We start from the raw sequence: 23,960 nt of genomic DNA, 5'->3' as shown, positions 1-23,960 counted from the left end.
ACCAACAGTTCAGCGCTAAATTATGTAAGTTTAGCATAAAAATAGCAAATACCTCTTTTTTATAATCACTACCGCAGGATAGGGGGTATATTTATTTAGTCATTCCGTTTGCAACACATCGAAATATCAATTTGCGCCCTTACAAAGAACATGTACATATCGGATAGTCGTAAAATTTTAAGACGATTTAACGATGTCCGTGTGTCTGTCCGTCCGTCTGTTGTAAGCTTCGCTAAAATTTGGAATAGAGCGCAGTTTTAAGCCTTCCAACATCCAACCCACATATGGTACAGATCGGACTATATTTAGAAATAGCTGTCATATAGACCGAGCTGCCGATAAAGGGTCTGAAGCCCATAAAAGCTTTATTTTTACCCGATTTCGCTAAAATTTGAAACAGTGAGTAGGTTAAGACCTCTCAACATCCGAACTTAATCTGGTTCAGAACGGTTTATAATTGGATATATCTGCCGAAAGGACCAATATTTTGTTCTACAAAATTGAATAGTAGTGGGTATCCAAAGTTCGGCCCGGCCGAACTTAATGACTTTTTACTTGTTTGTTATTTCTTTTGTAGAATTTTTAATCAAATTTGATGCATGCAAGACTAGTTAAAAAATGTGAATACAGATTTGAAGATATAATTTACTTTTTTTTTGTAAATATGTATATAGTTTAAAATTCAGGTCTTCGTAGGGCATTGAATCATCTCAATACCTGAAGAGGGCAAAAGTTAGACATTCGTTTCGGGTTTTATATCTCGTCGGGCTGGGATTAGTTTAGTTTAATTGGTGGATTCCTAGCCTAATGCATTTTTTATTTTTTTTTTTCTTTGATCACTTATCTTCTAAAAGAACTAAAAGAAGAAGAGAAGAATCTTCTTTTAGTTCTTTTTCTAATTTTTATATTCTATATTGGGTTACACATCCAACTTAAGTTACTTTAATTCCAACTTTTGTAACTGTTTTGTTTGGTATCAATAGCTCTTTAACGGTGTTTTGTATTTGTATTCTGTTTTGTAATATGTTAGCATTAAGCACTTATTAGGTGGTGAAACAAACTGTGGTTCTGATTGTTTCAGGCAATTTTATGTTTCAGGGGAGTTTATACAAAATCGTTGTCCACTTTTTTTCTTTTACTTAATTTTGTTTTTCTTTTTTTTATTCTGATACTCGTGGACTTTGTATTTATTCAATATTTCTCTTCAACAATTTATGTTAGACTTAACGGCCAATGGGGACTTGCGTCAAATGTTTCTCAGGTGCTTAAGAAATGTTCTCAACATTTTTTTTTGCTCGTAGTTTGTTTTCTTTAAAGAAAATACATGTATTTGTTTAATGATGTTAAATATATTATTTTTATTTATTTAATATTTTTACAATATTTTTTTTTGTTTTTGTTGGAAATTAAAGTGGGTGTCTATAATCTTATATACATTCTCCTCCATTGTATTCTCCATCTATTGGAACAGTATATTATCAATTGTTCAATGCACTCGTTACTTTGAGATTTCAGTGCCAAATCAAAAGGCGTTTGTCCTTCATCATCTTGTTTGGCTGGATTGCAGCCCAGTCTGACAAGGGGTCCGATTACTTTAAATCTGTTATATTCGCAACAAGCATGTAGGAGATTTTGTTCATGAGTATTTACACAAGAAATAATGTTGTGAAGATGGTTTGGGTAATTTAGAAAAGAAAGGAATTGTAGAGAATTTTGTCTCAAAACTCTGTTATAGTCTGTCCAGGTATAATGTAAGTTATCTGAAAAAAAAAACGATAAAGAATAAATTAAGGATACCTCCAACGCGAATATACATATGTATTAGAGACAATTTGTCCAAATTTAGTGAAAAACTCAAGATTTATGAGCACATAACAACCTACATACTATATCGAAATATCATCCTAATTGGACAAAACTCAGCACTCAGGGTCTCAAACAATTAAAAATGTAGTTAGATCTGCACCATATACGGGAAGAATATGTATGGGTCTAATAAACTCAACGAAATATGTTATTCAAGATAGCAAACAAACTGGTCTGCAATGAAGCGTACATTGAAACTCAAACGAAGATTATTGGGTAACAGGTTTTTGGCATTGTGTGTTGCTGACGCTAGGTGTTCTTTTTGAGTTAGAGATATTGGCAGTTGGTGGTTTACCTTTCTTACTGCGCTAGAAGATAGGTACCATGATATGATCCAATGTACGTTCCAACAAAGCATGCTCCCACAAGCTTCTGCAGTTCACTATTTAGTGATTAATTTAATTCAATTCAATTCAATTTAATTTAATTTAATTTAATTTAATTTAATTTAATTTCATTTCATCTCATCTCATCTCATCTCATCTCATCTCATCTCATCTCATCTCATCTCATCTCATCTCATCTCATCTCATTTCATTTCATTTCATTTCATTTCATTTCATTTCATTTCATTTCATTTCATTTCATTTCATTTCATTTCATTTCATTTCATTTCATTTCATTTCATTTCATTTCATTTCATTTCATTTCATTTCATTTCATTTCATTTCATTTCATTTCATTTCATTTCATTTCATTTCATTTCATTTCATTTCATTTCATTTCATTTCATTTCATTTCATTTCATTTCATTTCATTTCATTTCATTTCATTTCATTTCATTTCATTTCATTTCATTTCATTTCATTTCATTTCATTTCATTTCATTTCATTTCATTTCATTTCATTTCATTTCATTTCATTTCATTTCATTTCATTTCATTTCATTTCATTTCATTTCATTTCATTTCATTTCATTTCATTTCATTTCATTTCATTTCATTTCATTTCATTTCATTTCATTTCATTTCATTTCATTTCATTTCATTTCATTTCATTTCATTTCATTTCATTTCATTTCATTTCATTTCATTTCATTTCATTTCATTTCATTTCATTTCATTTCATTTCATTTCATTTCATTTCATTTCATTTCATTTCATTTCATTTCATTTCATTTCATTTCATTTCATTTCATTTCATTTCATTTCATTTCATTTCATTTCATTTCATTTCATTTCATTTCATTTCATTTCATTTCATTTAATTTAATTTAATTTAATTTAATTTAATTTAATTTAATTTAATTTAATTTAATTTAATTTAATTTAATTTAATTTAATTTAATTTAATTTAATTTAATTTAATTTAATTTAATTTAATTTAATTTAATTTAATTTAATTTAATTTAATTTAATTTAATTTAATTTAATTTAATTTAATTTAACTTAATTTAATTTAATTTAATTTAATTTAATTTAATTTAATTTAATTTAATTTAATTTAATTTAATTTAATTTAATTTAATTTAATTTAATTTAATTTAATTTAATTTAATTTAATTTAATTTAATTTAATTTAATTTAATTTAATTTAATTTAATTTAATTTAATTTAATTTAATTTAATTTAATTTAATTTAATTTAATTTAATTTAATTTAATTTAATTTAATTTAATTTAATTTAATTTAATTTAATTTAATTTAATTTAATTTAATTTAATTTAATTTAATTTAATTTAATTTAATTTAATTTAATTTAATTTAATTTAATTTAATTTAATTTAATTTAATTTAATTTAATTTAATTTAATTTAATTTAATTTAATTTAATTTAATTTAATTTAATTTAATTTAATTTAATTTAATTTAATTTAATTTAATTTAATTTAATTTAATTTAATTTAATTTAATTTAATTTAATTTAATTTAATTTAATTTAATTTAATTTAATTTAATTTAATTTAATTTAATTTAATTTAATTTAATTTAATTTAATTTAATTTAATTTAATTTAATTTAATTTAATTTAATTTAATTTAATTTAATTTAATTTAATTTAATTTAATTTAATTTAATTTAATTTAATTTAATTTAATTTAATTTAATTTAATTTAATTTAATTTAATTTAATTTAATTTAATTTAATTTAATTTAATTTAATTTAATTTAATTTAATTTAATTTAATTTAATTTAATTTAATTTTATTTTATTTAGTTCAATTTAAATTTAATTTTACTTAGTTCAATTTAAGCGCCTAGGCTTGACCGACCTAGATTTTTAGGACGTTGAAGAATAAATGTACATATATACGTTGTGGTGCATTCTTCGACGGTGGGAATGAACATTTAACTATATACACAATAGTAGTCAAAAGTACTTACACATGGTCCATTTTTTAAACAAATTCCGAAAAGATTACTATAAATGTGTAATTCTTTCTGTAATGATTTTCAATTATTAGGTACATATGGTCTATTTTTGAAACAAATTCCGAAAAAATTAGTATAAATGTGTAATTCTTTCTGTTATGATTTTCAATTATTGTAAACCAACGACAAAAAAATATGATAGCAAAATTGTTATATATGGAATATATGTAAATACTTCTGACTACCTTTGTATATGGAATGTGAATTACCTCTTCGCAAAAGATTCCTTTCCTCATCGTTTAGGTTTACATCAAATCTAATGCAAAAAATTGAGAACTCTTTAAATACGTCCCGTTTCTGCTGCCAAACTAAAGTCAAAATGGTATTCCCATCCTTGTTGCGGACATTAAACATTCCTTTACATTTCTCTATTATTTCTGGATTCTTCACCTGTCTCATCAGCTGCAAAAATTCTTTGATGCACTTGACATTATTTGCATTCAGGGCCAAATTTATAGGCATTTGTCCTTTAAAATCTTGTTTAGCTAGATCGCAGCCCAGTCCTGCAAGGCGTCTGATTAGTTTATTTATGTTATGTTTGCAACAAATATGTAGAAGATTTTGTTGCAGATTATTTTCAGAAGAAATTATGTTGTCCGTATGCTTGTGGTCCTCTACATAAGTCGAAAATTTCTTTGGATTTTTTACTAGGACTGCATGATAATTTGGATATGTACCTTTCGAATTTACTAAAAATAAATAAAAATAAAAAGTTTATACATTATATAAAATGAGAACTATATATAAAATTGTAAATAATTTTCAAAGACATTATGTTAACAAAATTATTATTTTTTTTTTATTTATTATTGTAAATAGGTTATTTTGGTCTATGTTGAGATATAGTTTCATATAAACCGATTTTGATTAAATTTATCAGAGGTTTTCATACGGTAAAAACTTTTGGCTGTTGTTGTTGTAGTTATAGCCCCATTCTCGCATGGGAGTGTAGCGTTAACTGGAGAGCTTCGTTCGGAAGCATGGTCGGGCGAGTCAACAGAATCAATCGCTGGGGAATTATCGAGCTTTTTAGTTATGCTAACTGCAGAAGGAGTAAAGCTAGCCACTTGTAAATGGACCACATCAGTTCATGTTTTGAGATAGCTGCCATATAAACCAGTCTTCAGAATTGACTTTTTGAGCTTCTAAAAGGTGCATGGTTAGGACTGATGTGGTAAGATCTTCCAAGAATTTTACATATACTTTGTAAGGTCGGAAATGGATATTTCGATGTGTTGAATACGGAATGACAAAATGAATATACCCCCAATTCTAAGATGGTGGGTTTAAAAAAACAAAAAAAATATATATATATTTTACCAAAGATTTGAAGTTCGAAAAATGAGTCTCGCAACTATAAAAAACAGATTACATTTGAAAAAAGGAGAAAATTATTAAAAAATTTAAATCATTTAATGACGACAAAATGGAAAACGTAGATAAAAGAAAAACTTTGCAAACTACTTGCAACAAAGTATGTATTTAAATTGGAATCTTATATACCCTCCAATGTGGTTCGCATTTCAGTCAAATCGGGTGGTATTACACCTTTTAGAGGCTGAAGAAGTCAAATTTGAAGATAGGCTTATATGGCAAACATATACTGATATGACCTATTTACAATCCCAATCGACCTACACTATTAAGAAGTATTTGTGCTAAATTTGAAGGACCTAGCTTTACTCCTTCGCATGTAAGCAGAAGCAGGCAGACAAATAAACGGGCGCATATGACTTAATCGACTTAGAATGTCAAGACGATCAAGAATGTATGTATATTTTTTTTTTTTTTTTGGGTCTCAGATCAATTTTTCCATGTGTTATAATGTTTGACCTCCGTAAAGTAATGTAACGCACCAACCATCTCCCAGATCTGGCGTTTCTGAAAATGAGGGTAAGGGGGAGGGTCCGCCCCCCCTCCCCTTCAGATATCAAAAAATGTAGTACCCTATTTTCACCACGGGGTCATTATGCACCATCTGTGAAAATTTCAAGAAAATCGGTTCAGCCATTTCGGAGTCTATAAGGAACACACAAACATACAAACAAACAAACAAACCTACAAACAAACACAAATTGGTTTTTATATATAAGATTTTATATCACTTATACGCAATAATGTAAAAATTTTTGCATTAGCTTGTATTTTGCCCCTCATATGCCATTTCTACAATATATTCTAGTGTTGCATGCGTATTGCATTCAGTCTTAAGTTTTCAAGGAAATGTTCTTTGTATTTTATTTGATTCTATTGTCTTGCTTCCTGCCTTCCCAACTTGCTTGGTTTGATTCAACTCAACTCAGTTGGAAGCGAAAGAAAGTTAAATATAATTTTTTACTTAAATATGTGTCATTGTGATATGTCACTATGCGAATGTGTGTCGTCAGACAAAGGAATGAAATTTTAAATTAATGTCTTTATTTCTATGCACTATTTAGATAGAGGACAAAAGAAATAGTATATCAAAAAATAAATTTTAAAACTTTAGAAGTTTCTTTTTTATAAAACGAAAGGGAAAGATATGTGTTTTAAGATGAAGGGCCAGGCAGGCAAAAGAAAAAACAAGTAAAAGCGTGCTTATTTCAGCCGGGCCGAATCTTATATACCCTCCACTATGGATCGCATTTGTCGAGTTCTTTTCCCGGTATATCGTTTTTAAGCAAACAAAGGATAAAATAAAATAATTGCTATGCTATTAGAGCTACTGCAAGTTATGGTCCGATTCGGACCATAATTGAATTGAATGTTGGAGACCATAGAAGAAGTCATTGTGTAAAATTTGAGCCAAATCGAATAGGAATTTGCGCCCTTTACGGGCTCAAGAAATAAAATGGGGAGTTTGGTTTATAGAAGAGGTGTATCAGGTTATAACCGATTCAGACCATATTTGACACGTATGTTGAAGGTCATGAGAGAAGCTGTTGCGCCCTCCAGAGGAAATATCTATTTCCGACTCTATAAAATATATATATTCTTGATGCTCGTAAAAATCTAAGACGATCTAGCCATGTCCGTCCGTCTGTCTGTTGAAATCAGACTACAGTCTTTAAAAATAGAGATATTGAGCTGAAACTTTGTACTGATTCGTTTTTTTGTCCATAAGCAGGTTAAGTTCGAAGATGGACTATATCTTGATATAGCCCCCATATAGACCGATCGGCCGATTTAGGGTCTTAGGCCAATAAAAGCCACATTTATTATCCGACTTTGCTGAAATTTGGGACAGTGAGTTGTGTTAGGCCCTTTGACATCCTTCGATAATTTGGCCCGGATCGGTCCAGATTTGGATATAGCTTTAGGGTCTTAGGTCCATTAAAGCCACATTAATTATCCGATTTGCTGAAATTTGGGACAGTGAGTTGTGTTCGGCCCTTTGACATCCCTCGTTAATTTGGCCCTGATCGGTTCAGATTTGGATATAGCTGCCATATAGACCGATCCTCCGATTTAGGGTCTTAGGCCCATTAAAGCCAAATTTATTATCCGATTTTGTTGAAATTTGGGACAGTGAGTTGTCTTAGGCCCTTCAACATTTGTTTTAAATTGGGCCCTGATCGGATCAGATTTGAATATAGCTGCCATATAGACCGATCTCCTGGTTTTAGGTTTTGGGGCCATAAAAGGCGCATTTATTGTCCGATGTCGCCGAAATTAGAGACAGTGAGTTATGTTAAGCCCCTTGACATACTTCTGCAATATGGCACAAATCGCCCTAGATTTGGATAAGCTGCCATATAGACCGATTCCTCGGTTTTAGGTTATGGGGCCGTAAAAGGCGCATTTATTATACGATGTCGCCGAAATTTGGGATAGAGAGTTAAGTTAAACCCCTTCACATATTTCTGCAATTTGGTCTAGATCGATCAAGATTTGCATATAACCAACATCTCGATTTAAAGCCTTGGACCCATAAAAGGCGCATTTATAATCCGATTTCACTGAAATTTGACACAGTGACTTATGTTAGGCTTTTCGACATCCATGTTGTATATGGTTCAGATCGGTTTATTTTTAGATATAGCTACTAGAAAGACCAATATTTTGTTATACACAATTGAACAATGACTTGGACTTATTAGTATTTGCTACAAATCGGTACATATTTTGTTATTGTATAACTGCTATGGGACATAAGGTATGCAAATTTCACCGGATTTTGATGAAAGGTGGTTAACATATATACCCGAGGTGGTGGGTATCCAAAGTTCGGCCCGCCCGAACTTAACGCCTTTTAACTTGTTTTGGATTTGCGTTACACTCCAACACATAACGTAACTGAAATCAACTGAGCAACAGCCCTGGGCACACTCTCATGAGATATCATATGAATAAAAGTCATGACACTGATTTGCACGTTTGGATGTGTGTTAGTTTGAATGAATCGTCATGTAACATCGTTTGCCTTCATTCATTTAGTCAAAGGCGTTGTTATGAGAGCAATAGGGAGACAACTAACACCTGAACTGGCACAAAAATGCATGAGCATTCAATAAAATCATAGTGATGATGCTGCGGTGTTGTTTTAGAAACGATCAGGGATGATAAATTGTTATCTTGGCAGTTTTGTGGATTGTTTAAAACAGGGTTACCGTTGGGATTTTTGAAAAGGTCGCACAAAAATTCGATTAAGAACAGTTAAAAAAAAAAGATTCTACAAAAAATAGTAGACAGTGTTTTGTAAGAACTTGTAAGTCATACTGTTGCATAAAAGTTGTCAAAAGCTAGCCGCTTGAAATTTTGCACAGATATTTCTTATTGATGTAGGTCGAGGGGGATTGGAAATGGGTCATATCGGTTTAGAATGGTATATAGCCCCCACATAAACCGATCTCCCGATATGACCTCTTTAGCCCCTGGAAGCCGGAAATTTTGTCCGTTATGGACCGACATTGTAGAAGTCATTATGTAATATTTCAGTCCATTAGGAATATTTCAGTCATTTAGAATTGCACCTTGTAGAGGCTCAAGAAGCAAAATCGGAAGATCGGTTTATATGGGAGCTGTATCAAGCTATAGATCGATTCAGACCATATTTCGCATACAAGTTCAATGTTATGGGAGAAGCCGTTGTAAAAAATTTAATAATAATAACTTCGCCCTCTAGAGGCTTAAGAAGTCAAGATCCCAGATCGATTTATATGGAAAGTATATCAGGTTATGTACCGATTTGCACCACACTAAGCACAGTTGTTGGAAGACATAACAAAACACCTCATGCAATTTCAAATTTCAGCCAAATCGGATGAGAATTGCGCCCTCTAGCGGCTCATGAATTCAAGACCCAGGATCGGTTTATATGGCAGCTGTACTAGATTATTAACCGATTTAAACCGTACTTAGCACAGTGGTTGGAAGTGGCACCAAAACACCACGTGGAAAGTTACAGCCAAATCGGATAAGAATTGCGCCCTCTAAAAGCTGAATAAGTCAAGACCCTAGATCGGTTTATATGGCGGCTATAACAAAACATGGACCTATTTGGCCCATTTTCAATCCCAACCAATCTACTCTAATAAAAAGTATTTGTGCAAAATTTCAAGCGCCTAGATTTTCTCCTTTCAAAGTAAGCGTGCTTTCTACAGACAAATGAACGGACAGACGGACGGACAAGACATCACATGCAAAATTTCAGTCAAATCGGACGAGATTGCGCCTCTAGAGGCTCAAGCAGTCAAGACCCAAGATCGGTTTATATGGCGGCTATATCAAAACATGGACCTTTTTGGCCATTTACAATCTCAACCAATCTACACTAACAAAAAATATTTGTGCAAAATTTCAAGCGCCTAGCCTTACTCCTTCGAAAGTTAGCGTGCTTTTGACAGACAGATGGCCGGACGGTCGGACAGACTAGATAGACTTAAAATGTCATGACGATCAAGAACATTTATACTCCTTTGGGGTCTTAGACGCATGTTTCGAGGTATATTAGTATACCCCCATCGTATGGTGAAGGGTATAATAAAAACCGCAATTTGGTGTTTGAAAGCTTTTTCAGTTTAGCGGTATTTTCAGTTAAACGATTTTTCTCCAAAGCGAAAATAACACCAAAAATCAATGGTTCTTTCCATAACATTTCACTTAAGCGGGATTTTTCACTAAAGCGTATTACAGTTATGCGGTTTTGAATTGTCGACTACACGAATTGTCTATCTTTACTTCACTTTAATATTCGTTTTATAATATTTGGCACTTTTATTGATTGTAGCTGTATGTGTAGCTCACTTACCATCATTTGTTAAACTTGGCCACTCTTCGGCAATAAGTCGTCTAAGTTCATCTAATGAGTTGATATTTTTAATCTTATTGATAAGGTTGTTAGGGTGTTCTCTTGAAATTGTTTTTAACTTTGTGGATGTCATTGTATGTTGTCGATGTCGTTGTGGTTGTTGTTTGCTGCATGTTGGGGTAGCGTTCACTTCGTTAGAGCTTCGTTCTGGAGAGCTCTGTTCTGGAGAGCTTCGTTCTGGAGCATAGTCACTCCAGTCCACAGAAGAACCAAACTTTGGGGAACCGTGGTGCTTTTTACTAACGTTCCTATATTCCATTGTGTCGTTGTTAGAATAATAAAGAATGAAGCGGTTATTTATATGCTCAAAAGTAATAATTGAACGCGGGCAATACCCACCCAACGAAAGATATTTCTTTACACAAACAATGCACACAGACGCACACAGGCACAAACACTCTCAGCAGTTCTTCTATTGGGTTGCCCAAAAAGTAATTACGGATTTTTCATATAGTCGGCGTTGAAAAATTTTTTCACAGCTTGTGACTCTGTAATAGCATTCTTTCTTCTGTAAGTTATCAGCTGTTACTTTTAGCTTGCTTTAGAAAAAAAAGTGTAAAAAAAAGTATATTTGATTAAAGTTCATTCTAAGTTTTATTAAAAATGCATTTACTTTCTTTTAAAAAATCCGCAATTACTTTTTGGGCAACCCAATATATTGTGCAATGCGCACAAAATTTTCGTCATTCTGTTTGTAACTACTCGAAATATTCGTCTGAGACCTCATAAAGTATATATATTCTTGATCGTCGCGACATTTTATGTCGATCTAGCCATGTCCGTCCGTCTGTCTGTCGAAAGCACGCTAACTTCCGAAGGAGTAAAGCTAGCCGCTTGAAATTTTGCACAAATACTTCTTATTAGTATAGGTCGGTATTCTAAATGGGCCATATCGGTCCATGTTTTGATATAGCTGCCATATAAACCGATCTTGGGTCTAGACTTCTTGAGCCTCTAGAGTACGCAATTCTTTTCCGATTGAGATGAAATTTTGCACGACATGTTTTGTTATGATATCCAACAACTGTGCCAAGTATGGTTCAAATTGGTCCATAACCTGATAAAGCTGCCACATAAACCGATCTTGGGTCTTAACTTCTTGGGTCTCTAGAGTGCGCAATTCTTATCCGATTGAGATGAAATTTTGCACGACGAGTTTTTTTATGATATTCAACAACTGTGCCAAGTATGGTTCAAATCGGTTCATAACCTAATATAGCTGTCATATAAACAGATCTGGGGACTTGACTTCTTGTTGTTATTAGTGTGGGTCGGAGGCCACCGTGTCACAGTGGTTCGCAAGTCTGCCTATAACGCTGAAAGCCTGATTTCGAATTATGGCAAGAACTTCAGATAAAATATCCAACTGCGGTTATATCTTCCTTATGATAGCGACAATTGTTAGCTATTTACCGATGTAAAAACGTCTCCTTAGAGAGATATCGCTCTCTCGAATTAAAAAAAAGAAAATTAATTTCTTAAAGACAAAATTGGAACATTTTTTTTCCAGGCACAACTTCAATAGGTTTTCTTTCTAAATAAAATTTAAAGGTGTTTTGCTCAGACCCAGTCCCCACTAACAAATTTTTTCTAACGAAAAAATTTTTATGAATTTTTTTCTAAAGAAAAAATTGTAATGAATTTTTTTAATGACAACATAATAATGATAATAATGAAATAGTGGAGCTGTATGATATTCAAAATGTGTTCAAAATTATTACTGACAGCTTTCTTCGAAGTTATAAGCAATATTGTTTTCTCATTTAGACTATTTTTGTCTGGCCGCTGACGAAGACAAATGGTATGCCAGAAACTGCAGTCTGCTTACCCTTTCAAATGAATTTTTGAATACATTTTGATTTAAAACCAAATGGTGCGTTTTTTTAATAAATAAAATCACCCACAGATGTCTACCAATAAATAAGTTTTTTAGGCCAAAAAGGAATATTGACTAAGAACTGTTACGCTATTGGAGCTATATCAAGTTATTGTCCGATTTCGGACCATAAATGAATGGAATGCTAAACATTTTAGAAGTTATTGTGTAATATTTCAGTCCATTCGGATAAGAATTCCGCCTTGTAGGGGCTCAAGAAGTAAAATCGGGAGATCGGTTTATATGGGAGCTGTATTAAACTATTGATCGATTCAGACCATATAAAACACGTATGTTGATGGTCATGAGAGAAGTTGTTATACAAAATGTCTGCCAAATCGGATGATTTGGCATTGGAAGTCATAACAAAACACCTCATGCAAAACTTCAGCCAAATCCGATGAGAATTGCGTCCTCTATTGGCTCGGTTTATATGACAGCTATACCAGATTTTATACCGATTTGAATCATACTTAGCACAGTTCTTGGAAATGATACCAAAACACTACGTACGAAATTTCAGTCAAGTCGAACGAGAATTGCGCCCTCTAGAGGCTCAAGAAGTCAAGATCCAAGATCGGTTTATATGGCAGCTATATTAAAACATGGACCCATATGACCCATTTACAATCACAACCGACCTACACTAATCAGAAGTAATTGTGCAAAATTTCAAGTGGCTAGCTTTACTCCATCGAAAGTTAGCGTGGTTTCGACGGACAGACGGACGGACATGGCTAGATCGACATAAAATGTCGCGACGATCAAGAATTTATATACTTTATGGGGTCTCACACGCATATTTCGAGGAGTTACAAACAGAATGACGAAATTAGTATACCCCCAATCTGTGGTGGAGGATATAAAAACAGGGTTGTGCCAATCCAATATATTTATACCCACCCCCATAGGATGGGGGTATACTAATCTAGACATTCCGTTTGTAACACCTCGATATCTTGATCTAGGACCCCATAAAGTATAAATATTATTGATCGTCTCGAAATTCTGAACCATGTCCGCCCGTCCGTTTGTCGAAATCACAATAGCGGTCGAACGCGTAGAGCTACCCACTTGAAATTTTGCACAGATACCTTGTATTGATGAAGGTCGTTAGGGATTGCAAATGGGCCATATCGGTTCTGATTTGGATATAGCTCCCCTATAAACCGATGACCCGATTTGACTTCTTGGACCCCTGGAAGCCCCAATTTTCATTCGGTTTGGCTGAATTTTTGTACATGGTGTTCTCCCAACAACTGTGCTAAGTACGGTTTAAATCGTTATAGCTCCCAAATAAACCAATCTCTCGATTTGACTTTTCGAGGCCTAACAAGCCGCGATTTTTTTCCGATTTGGCTATTCTGTTATGACTCCGCAACAACTGCGCCAAGTACGGTCCAATTCGGTCTATAACAAGATATAGCAGAATTTTAGCAGAATCCCTGGTGGTGGGTTCCAAAGATTCAGCCCGGCCGAACTTAGCACGCTTTTACTTGTTATACTCGCCACAAGAGTATAGCATAATCGTTATTCCGTCATTAACACATCGAAACAATGAGCTGAGGTATTTTGTTTTGTTATACCCACCTCCGAGGGATGGGGGATATTCATTTTGTCATTCCATTTGCAACACATTGAAATATCTATTTCCGACTCTATAAAATATATATATAGATGGTCGTAAAAATCTGACACGATCTAGCCATGTCCGTCCGTCTGTCTGTTGAAATCATGCTACAGTCTTTAAAAATAGAGATATTGAGCTGAAACTTCGCAGAGATTTCTTTCTTTGTCCAAAGCAAGCGAAGATAAGCTATATCGGACTATATCTTGATATAGACCCCATATAGACCGATCCGCCGATTTATGGTTTTTGGTCCATAAAAACCATATTTATTATCCGATTTAGCTGGAATTTGAGACAGTGTGTTAGGCCAGTCAATTTTTTTTTTAAATTTGTCCCCGATCGGTCCAGATTTGGATATAGCTGCTATGTAGACCGATTTATGGTATTGGGCACATAAAAGGCGCCAAAATTTAGGACAGTGAGTTGTGTAAGGCCCTTCGACATCCTTCTTCAATTTGGCTCAGATCGGTTCAGATTTGGATATAGTTGCCATATAGATCGATCTCTCGATTTAAGGTTTTGGGCCCATAAAAGACGCATTTATTTTCCGATTTCGCCGAAATTTGGGACAGTGAGTTGTGCCAGACCCTTCGACATCCTTCTTCAACTTGGCTTAGATCGGTCCAGATTAGGATAAAGCTTTCATATAGACCGATCTCTCGATTTAACGTCTTGGCCCCATAAAAGGCACATTTATAATCCCATTTCGCTGAAATTTGGGACAGTGACTTATCCGTGTCGATAGTGGTTCAGATCGGCCTTTATTTAGATATGGCTACCAAAAAGACCAATATTTTGATCTACAAAATTGAACAATGACTTGTAGACCACTAGACCACTCAATGTCCGTGCCGAATTTGGTCTAAATCGGACCATATTTCGATTTAGCTGCTATGGGGGCATAAATTACGTATTTTTTTATGTTTTTATATATACCCGAGTTGGTGGGTATACAAAGTTTGACCCGCCCCGGTGTTTTGCTTGACTTCTAGTAACTGTGCCAAAAATGTACAAACCCGATTCACAGTTGTTTCCCGATTGATTTAATGAGCCGCTAGAGGGCGCAATTATTATCCGACTTTTATAAAATTTTGCACGACGGTTTCTCTTCTCATGACCTCAAATATCTGTTCCAAGTATGATCCAAGTCGGTCCATAACCTGATATGGCCGCCATATAAACCGATCTCCCAATCTGACTTTTTGAGCCTCTAGAGGGCGCAATCCTTATACGATTTGGCTGAAATTTTGCACGACAACTTTTTTCAAGGCCTTCAATATCTGTGATAAGTATGATTCAAATCGGTCTATCATATGATATAGCTGCCATATAAACCGATCTCCCAATCAGAAATTTTTTTGCCTCTAGATGGCACAATTCTTATATGACCTTAAATATCTGTGCTAAGTATGATCTAAATCGGTCTATAACCTGATGAAGCCGCCATATAAACCGATCTCCTGATTTGAACTTTTGAGACTCTAATTCGATTTGGTTAAAATTTTGCACCACGACTCATGACCTTCAATAACTGTGCTAAATATGATCTGCATCGGTCATTAACCTGATGTAGCCGTCATATAAACCGATCTCCTGATTTGAACTTTTGAGCCTCTAGCGGGTGCAATTCTTATACGATATGGCTGAAATTTTGCACAATAACTTCCCTTATGACAGACATTGAATCTGTACCATATAAACCGACCTTCCGATATGAATTTTTGAGCCTCTAGAGGGCGCAATTCTTAGCTGATTAAAATGAAATTTTGCACAAAGACTTCTCTGATGACCTTCTATATCTGCATCAAGTATGATTCACTTTGATTCATAATCTGGTATAGCACTCATCTAAGCCGATCTTCTAATATGATTTGACTGAGTTGCTAGCGTGCTTGGATTATCAGTACAGGGGTCGTGGGTTCGATTCCCGCCAGGAACCTTGGTTTGTCGCTACTGTGGTATCACAATGGACTTAAAATTGTCTAAGTGAGCCTGTAAAGGACTGCCACTCTTACCTAACCTATGATCTGTTTCATAATTGACTCTTGGCGTTTCTAGAGGGCGCTATTCTTATCGGATTTGGATGATATTTTGTACGACATTTGGTTCTCTTATTTATTTAATCCCTAAATAAGCACCTTTTGGCCACTAAAAGGATGATAACCTTAAATCCAATATGGGTGAGTTTCTTTATCAATACTCCGGTGATTCATTAAAAAGGCCACACTTTGACTTCATTCTTAAGCTCAACAACTATCAAACATCAATGGACAATAATAACCATATGTGGTTAGTATTTTAGAATTTATTAGGTTTAAGGGTTTAGTTGCCAATATATGCTTAAGTTTTCTCTTTATTCAGCTTTGGCCTTTAAGGAGACCTTTGGCACCTACATAAGTGTGTATCTATCATGGAATAAATAAACATGGCTAGAGAGAGAGAGAGGGCTAGAAACAGTTATGCATGTTTGCCTTTTGACAGCATTAAATCAAAATCAGACTTCCAATTGCTTGCTGCCAGGATTTATCCTTTTGCTCTTTGGCTTCATGTCCCCCCTCACCCCCCCTTCTAACAAGCACACATAAATGATGTTGCTAAACATTTAAAATGAGTGGAGGGCAAAGGCGTAAAGGACTAAAAACTTGATGCCATGATAAAGTTGGTCCATTCCGTTGTTTGTTGCTGCTACTCGTATTCCCCATTTGTCATCGCCCGCAAAGCCAAGAACAAAGAGTAAACAAACAACAATCAGGAAACCTTAAAAACTAGCATTTATGTAAAACTAACTTCATTCACCCACTCCCATCACCAAAACAACGCCAACCCCACCAATGGAAAGATAAACATTTTCCGCTACAATTTGTTAGCCAAAAGGGCACTAATGTGCTCTAGTGGTGTAACCAAGTCTGTAGTCGTAGCAGTGTGGTAGTGGTAGTGGTATGTTGTGATTGTGATGTATTTGCGTTTTGTTGCTGGCAAAATACACACGAAATGTGCTATATATGGTCTTTGTTGAGATTTTGTGGGCAATTACACTGAGCAAAAAGTTTATAAACTAAAGTTACGCAAAAGAGAAATAAACGAAGAAAGTAAATAAAATATTCCGAATCAATCAAATTCGATCCAGTTTAAATAATTTTTAAGGAAGGAAAAATCTGACAAAATGGTTGTTTGTTGGTTTGTTTGTTTGTCTGTTTCGTATAGACTCAAAAACGGCTGAAACGACTTTCTTGAAATTTTCACAGATGGTGCATAATGATCCCGTGGTGAAAATAGGGTACAACAATTTTTTGATATCCGAAGGGGGGGTGGGGGCCCTCCCCCTTACCCTTATTTTCAGAAACTCCAGATCTCGGAGATGGTTGGTGCGATTTAAGCGAAATTTTGTGTGCTCTCTAATAGTTACCTAAAACAAAAATTTGGTATCCAAATTTCGGATGGGGTACCTAGGGGGACGCTCCAACCCCAAAACCTACCAAATATATATATAGACCAATCACCACAATATGGGACTCAAATGAAAGGTATTTAAGAGTTGAATACGAATCTGATACCCAAATTTGGGACCAAGACTTTGGAGGAACTCCCCAAACCACCGCCAAATCTGACATATTTACCGACCATGGCAATATGGGACTTCAAAATGTGCGACCAAGTGTTGGGTGGGCCGCCCATCCCTAAAAACACTGCCAAATAGGACTTATTTACTGACCATCGCAATGTGTGGCTCAAATAGAAGGTACTTGAGTGTAGAATACGTATATGATATCCAAATGTGGAACCAAATGCTTTGGGGGCCACCCCTTCAAATTTACAAGCATAGCAATATAGGGCTCAAACGAAATGTCTTTGGAAGTACCCCACGAATCTGATATCAATATTCGAGAAAAAGTTTCTATGGGGCCAACCCACCAACCCATAACACCACGCAAATGGGAAGTATTTCCTGACCATTGCAAATGGGGCTTGAGCCCCATTTAGAGTAAAATACGAAGCTGATATATATTTTCACAGAAGATCACTGAATGGCCGCCCCATCGCCCAAAACACCCCCAAACCGAACATGTTTGTCGACTATGCAAATATGGGGCGCAAATGAAAGGTATTTTGGAGTAGACCACGAATCTGATATCAACATTCGAGACCAACTGTCTAGTGCACGTCCCACCCCCAAAACAACCCCCCAAATAGGATGTATTTGCTCATCATGGCTATTTGGGTCTTATAGAGAGTGGAACTGTCCACTTCTTCTTCTAGAACCTGATATACAGCTTCCATATAAACCTATATTCCAATTTGACCTCTTGATTCTCGAGAGGGCGCAACTATTATTCCATTTGGCTGAAATTTTGCACTATGTCGTTTTCTGTGACCTTCAACATCTGTGCTAAATATGATCCGAAACAGTTTAAAATCTGATATAGTTCCCATATCGTTTTCCGGAGCCTCCAGAGGTCGCAATTTTAATCCGAGTTTGCAGAAATTTGCACAACGACATCTCCTATGATCTTCAATATACGTGCCAAAATGGTCTCAATCGGTCCATAGGCTGATAAAGAAATTCTTATCCATTATCATTTGTTTACGTATCAAGCAAAATGCAAATTTGCCCATGGACATTCAGTTAAAGACTGGGGCAAACTTCTCACAAATCAATAAGTGCTGCCCGATTCAAGCTTAAGCTGAATGGCAAGGACCTCCGTTTTTTAGCCGGGTCCGCTACAGGGCGTGCTGCAGAGCGACACCGCTTTTGGGAGCAGTTTTTACATGGCAAAGTACCTCACAAATGTCGCCAGCATTAGGAGGGGATAACCACCGCTGAAAAATTTCCTAATGTTCCTGCCAGGTTTCGAGCCCAGGCGTTCAGCGTCATGGTTGGACATGCTAACCTCTGCGCTACGGTGGCCTCCAGTGGTAATCAGATGCTACTTTGGATAAAGTAAGCTGTTTAGAAACGAGGCCACCTCTCAACAGACCCGTGTTGTTATATGGTTCTGAGGCATGGGTACTTGTGAAAGCAGATAAAGCAGTGCTTGGAGTGTTTGAGAGAAAGATTCTGCGTAAAATATATGGACCAGTTTGCGTTAATGGAGAATATAGGCGACGTATGAACCACGAGCTGTATGACGACGATAGCACAGTTACATGCACGAAAATACAACGGCTGCGTTCATGCGTACGTCATGTTGTCAGAATGGATGAAGAAGCTCCAGCAAAGAAGTCTTTTGAAGGCATACACGGTGGTAAATGCAAACCGGGAAGAGCAAAAACCCGATGGGAAGATTAAGCGGTGGGAAACACCTCGAAACTTGGTGTCAGAGATTTTAGAATGAGCTCAGAAGATCGAGGCACTTGGAACGCTATTCTACGTTCGGCTAGTGGAACAAATGTTCTATCATAGCCAATTAAAGTAAGTAAGTATGTGTATTTTTATCTATACACCAAGTGTTGTTTGTTACTTTTTTTTCTCCATGTTTTCGAAGTACAATGAAATAAACGAGAATAGAATAGTCAATTGTTTTTGTACCTTTAATATTCTGTTTTTTCTAAATGATATTGTCCATTTAGGACGTAGATAAGACCTTAAAAGTTAAAGCGCGTGAATAACGACACATAAAATAGCCTTGCAGGAATGGTTTATATAGCTATGCGAACCACATACGATATGGGGAAATGTTAAAATGGTACAAGTGAAAAAATTGTATAAAATAAAAAAAAATAAATAAAAAAATACAAATAATTAAATAAATAAAAAAATAAATAATTAAATGAAAAAAAAATACATAAATAAATAAATAAATCTTATACATAAAATTTAATTGTCTGTCGGTTTGTTTGTTTATTCCGTATAGACTCAAAAATGGCTGAACCGATTACCTTGAACTTTTCGCAGATTGTGCAGTTTGGTCGGACTTTCCCGCTTACCCCAAAAGTACCACCCAAAAAAACCGTGGACTAATCCAGGCAATATGGGACTCAAATGAAATATATTCGGAAGTAGAGAATACAAATTTGATATCAAAATTTGTGTCAAAGTACTTAGGGAGTTGAGCCGACCCCAAAACTCCTTCAAATAACCATATTGGACGATAATGACAATATGGGGCTCAAATGAAAGATATTCGGGAGTAGATTATGAATATGGTCAGGAAGGAGGAATAGTCTATATATATACCTAAAATCAAGGTTGACCGATCGGGAAAATATGGGTATCAAATGAAAGATATTGAAGAGTGGAATCGCCCTCCTCGTCTCCTTTTAGAACTTGCCAAGGGCGTCGCGATACTCGTCCCAGTCCTCTGCTGCATTCTCTCCCTTGGTCTATTAAAAACCTTTTATACTCCCTCCTGAGCAACTACAGCTACGGTGACCACCATGGCTGGCTGTTTTTACGTGGCGGTATGCGTTCAGGATATACATTCTAAAAGGGATCTGTGCATTTAAAAAAAGATGGGTCAACAGGAGAACTCCTCAAGAAGGTGTACTGTCGCTTCTACTTTGGAATATAGCCATTAACAATATAATTATTTTCTCTGGATAGAAGATAGCTCTTGCCCTATACACCTGCAAGGGAGCCATTTGCAAAAGTTGGGGAAGTTGGGGGTCTAGACCGCGTATCATGCATCGGGTATATACTGAAGTTGTCAGACCTATAATGCTATATGGTGTTGTGGTTTAGTGGACGGCGCTTCAAAAGTCCACCTACTGTTTAATACTCAACCGGATCCAAAGGATGGCTTGTTTGTGCACCACAGCTGCACTGAGGAGGACACCATCTGATGCACTGAATTAAATGCTACATCTAATGCCTTTGGACATTGTGGCTAGGCAAATTGCTGCGATCACTGCCGTGAAGCTAAGGCAGCTCTCTCTGTGTTATCTGTGTGTTATCCTTGATACAATATCCCATATTCCAGGCAGTGTGGATTGCACCCTACCTGAGCAGCTTTTTGATAAAAAGTGCTGTACCACTATACCTGATAGAACCGATTGGAACTACGATATCCCTGGTAATAGGAGTTACGTATGGTTCCAACCTAGACGATCAGTTGGGCTTTGGGGAGTACTCTTAAGATATAAAACTGGTCATATCGGAAAGTGTTAACCGACCACTGCAGTGTGTATCAAGTGGAGATCCTTGCAATTAAAAAAGTGGCGAGGAATGGCTAAAATATAATGTCATAACGACGATTGGCATAAATATCTCCGCAAACAGCCAGGCAGCCATTAAATTCCTAGAGAACGTATTTCTGAACACAAAAACCGCCCTCGACTGTCGCAGATCTCTTACCGAGATGGCTGAACAGTTCAAAATTCACCTGTTCTGGGTGCCGGGCCACAGAGATATCCCAGTGAATTGAAAAGAGGACGACCTTGTGAGACTAGGAACTACTGGAATCTGTGGACATGCTTCTAGCGACATGTAAGCTAAGATTTCATGACCAGGCGCGAAGGACAACGAATGATATATGGTCACAAAGAGGTGACTGTGATGTGCCTAATCTAGACTTTAAGAGGTCTACCGCTTTACTGTCACTGGCTGGAATAGATGCCTCAGTCATTGTGTCCGTCATGACAGATCACTGTCTAATCGGAAAACATGCTGGCAGACTGAAGGTTGCCAATGACGACTTTAACAGAAGCTTTGAAGACATCTTAGAAGAAGAACAGACTATATAACACCTTCTGCGTGTGTGTCCTTCACTAGCAGCCAGAACGATTTCCACTTTAGGTTCTCATTTCTTTGAAAACCTGTTCGATTTAGCGGATGTGAACATTGGCAAGTTATTGGGGTTTTTAAAGCCATCTGGATGGTACAACGGTAGGAACTAGAAGGCGGCATCTTCCTACTTCTGTTCCTGTGGTATCTCAATGGACGAAAACGTCTAAGTGGGTCTGATGGCAGCCTGCCACTTTAACCTAACCTAACCTACCTTCAAAAAACGCTCGTTCAGGTATGCTGTGATAAGATCTTCTGCGGCCTCCAGTTTCCTTCCGTCTTCCAGAGGTCACTGTTTCTGAATCTGTTCCCTGAACTTCTCCCAGTTGGTCCTCCTCGGGTTTCTGTATGGTATCCTCTTCCCCCTCTCGTGCTCGACCGGAAAACATCTTATAGAGATCCGAAAAGGAGCACTGGGTGGAAGCGTTCCAGTCCAAAACCCTCCCCGAGCCGCAATACGTCACAAGAGTTTTATCTATAACCTGTTCCCTGAACCGGTTGTAGAAAGTAGGGGCATTGCCCCTATCCGTGTCCGTGGAGAAAATGTAAGCAAAAAGTGACTCACCTCTTCCGTTGGTATCCGTGGTTCCCCAGAGATTGTGGTGTGCATTGGCGTCACCCCCTAGAAATTTTTAGTTTTAAATTATAATTTAAAAATTAGAATTTTTAAGTAAAAAATTATGTTTTATTTAATTTTTGTGTTAAATTTTTTAAAACAACAAAAAGGTGTAAATTTCGGCCGGGCCGAACATTTGATACCCACCACCTCGTGTATATATATAAACCACTTTTCGTCATAATCCGGTGAAAAATATATAACTAATGCATCCATTGCATGGTCCGATTTGGAGTAAATTCGGCACGGACATTAAGTGGCCTAATAAGCACAAGTCATTGTTTAATTTCGTAGAACAAAATATTGGCCTTTTTGGTAGCTATATAGACCGATCTCAACCATAGACGGCACGGACGTCGAAAAGCCTAACATAAGGCATTGTGTCAAATTTCAGCGAAATCGGATTCTGAATGGGCTTTTAAGAGGGCAAGACTTTAAGGCAGCAATATGCAAACCTGAACCGATCTGGGCTAAATTGGAGAGGGATGTCGAAGGGCCTTACACAACTCATTGTCCCAAATTACGGCGAAATCGGACTATAAATGCCCCCTTTATGGGCCCAAAATCAAGAGATCGGTCTATATGGCAGCTGTATCCATATCTGGACCAATCTGGGCCAAATTCAAAAAGGATATCAAGGGACCTAATAAACTTCACTGTCCCAAATTTCAGAGACATCGGACAATAAATGCGCCTTTTAGGGGCCCAAAACCTTAAATTGAGAGATCGGCCTATATGGCAGCTATATCCAAATCTGAACCGACCAAGGCCAAATTGTAGAAATATTTCGAGGGGCCTAACACATCTCACTGTCCCAAATTTTGGCAAATTCGGACAATAAATGCGCCTTTTATGGGCCCAAAAGCATAAATCGAGAGATCGGCCTATATGGCAGCTATATCCAAATCTGGACCGATCGGGGCCAAATTAAAGAAGACCTCGACTGGCCTAACACAACTTACTGAAACTTACTTACTCAAATTTAAGCAAAATCGGATAATAAATGTGGTTTTTATGGATCAAAGACTCTAAATCGGCGGATCGGTCTATATCAAGATATAGTTTGATATAGCCTATCTTCGAATTTAACCTGCTTATGGACAAAAAAAAAAGAAGTTTCAGCTCAATATCTCTATATTAAAAGACTGTAGCGTGTAGCATGACTAGATTGTCTTAGATTTTTAGAAATGGATATTTCGATGTGTTGCAAACGGAATGACAAAATGAATATACCCCACCCTTCGGTGGTGGGCATAAAAATATCCAGTTTTATTTCTTTCACTTGCCAATTTCTTAGATTATTTATAATATCTTTCATGAAATTATTTTAAATTCAGCTTAGCCTGTTTCGCATTTTAGCCTTCTTTTGTAATATGACATTAATATAGAGTGTAGCTAAAAGGTCGCAGCAACATATGGTCCAAAACCAAAACGCACCAGGCTTGGACCAACTCTATTATTATTCAAGACCATATACAGCAACCTACAGTCAGAATTTCTAAGGTTCCCAAATTAAAACACGCACGCACACACAGATACAAAAAACTATACTAAAGGTGCCTTTTTAAATTCCTCTAGAAATATTAGAAAA

At 35.8% G+C, this 23,960-nt stretch overlaps 1 protein-coding gene across 1 annotated transcript; it reads right to left on the bottom strand.

The window, feature by feature from the left end:
• Window positions 1–965: 965 nt before the first annotated feature.
• On the bottom strand, window positions 966–22,371 carry LOC106093115 (nuclear factor NF-kappa-B p110 subunit-like). Its single transcript, XM_059367687.1, has 3 exons — window positions 22,319–22,371; window positions 4,448–4,927; window positions 966–1,760 (listed from the first exon to the last, which is right to left on the bottom strand). The coding sequence occupies exons 2-3, from the start codon at window positions 4,698–4,700 to the stop codon at window positions 1,420–1,422; spliced, it is 594 nt and encodes a 197-aa protein (XP_059223670.1). The 5' UTR covers window positions 4,701–4,927; window positions 22,319–22,371; the 3' UTR covers window positions 966–1,419.
• Window positions 22,372–23,960: the final 1,589 nt, after the last annotated feature.

This window comes from Stomoxys calcitrans, chromosome 4, assembly GCF_963082655.1.
Source record: "Stomoxys calcitrans chromosome 4, idStoCalc2.1, whole genome shotgun sequence".
NCBI lineage: Eukaryota > Metazoa > Arthropoda > Insecta > Diptera > Muscidae > Stomoxys > Stomoxys calcitrans.
Note: the sequence above shows the minus strand (reverse complement) of the source record. Positions and strands in the feature narration are given on the sequence as shown.

What these genes read in the sequence shown, in the direction of transcription:
- LOC106093115 (XM_059367687.1), bottom strand. Translation starts at nt 4,700, where the DNA reads ATGCCTATAAATTTGGCCCTGAATGCAAATAATGTCAAGTGCATCAAA. An exon ending in AAGGAATCTTTTGCGAAGAG is followed by an intron (nt 1,761 to 4,447) that starts GTAATTCACATT and finishes TTTTTTTTTCAG; the next exon opens with ATAACTTACATTATACCTGG.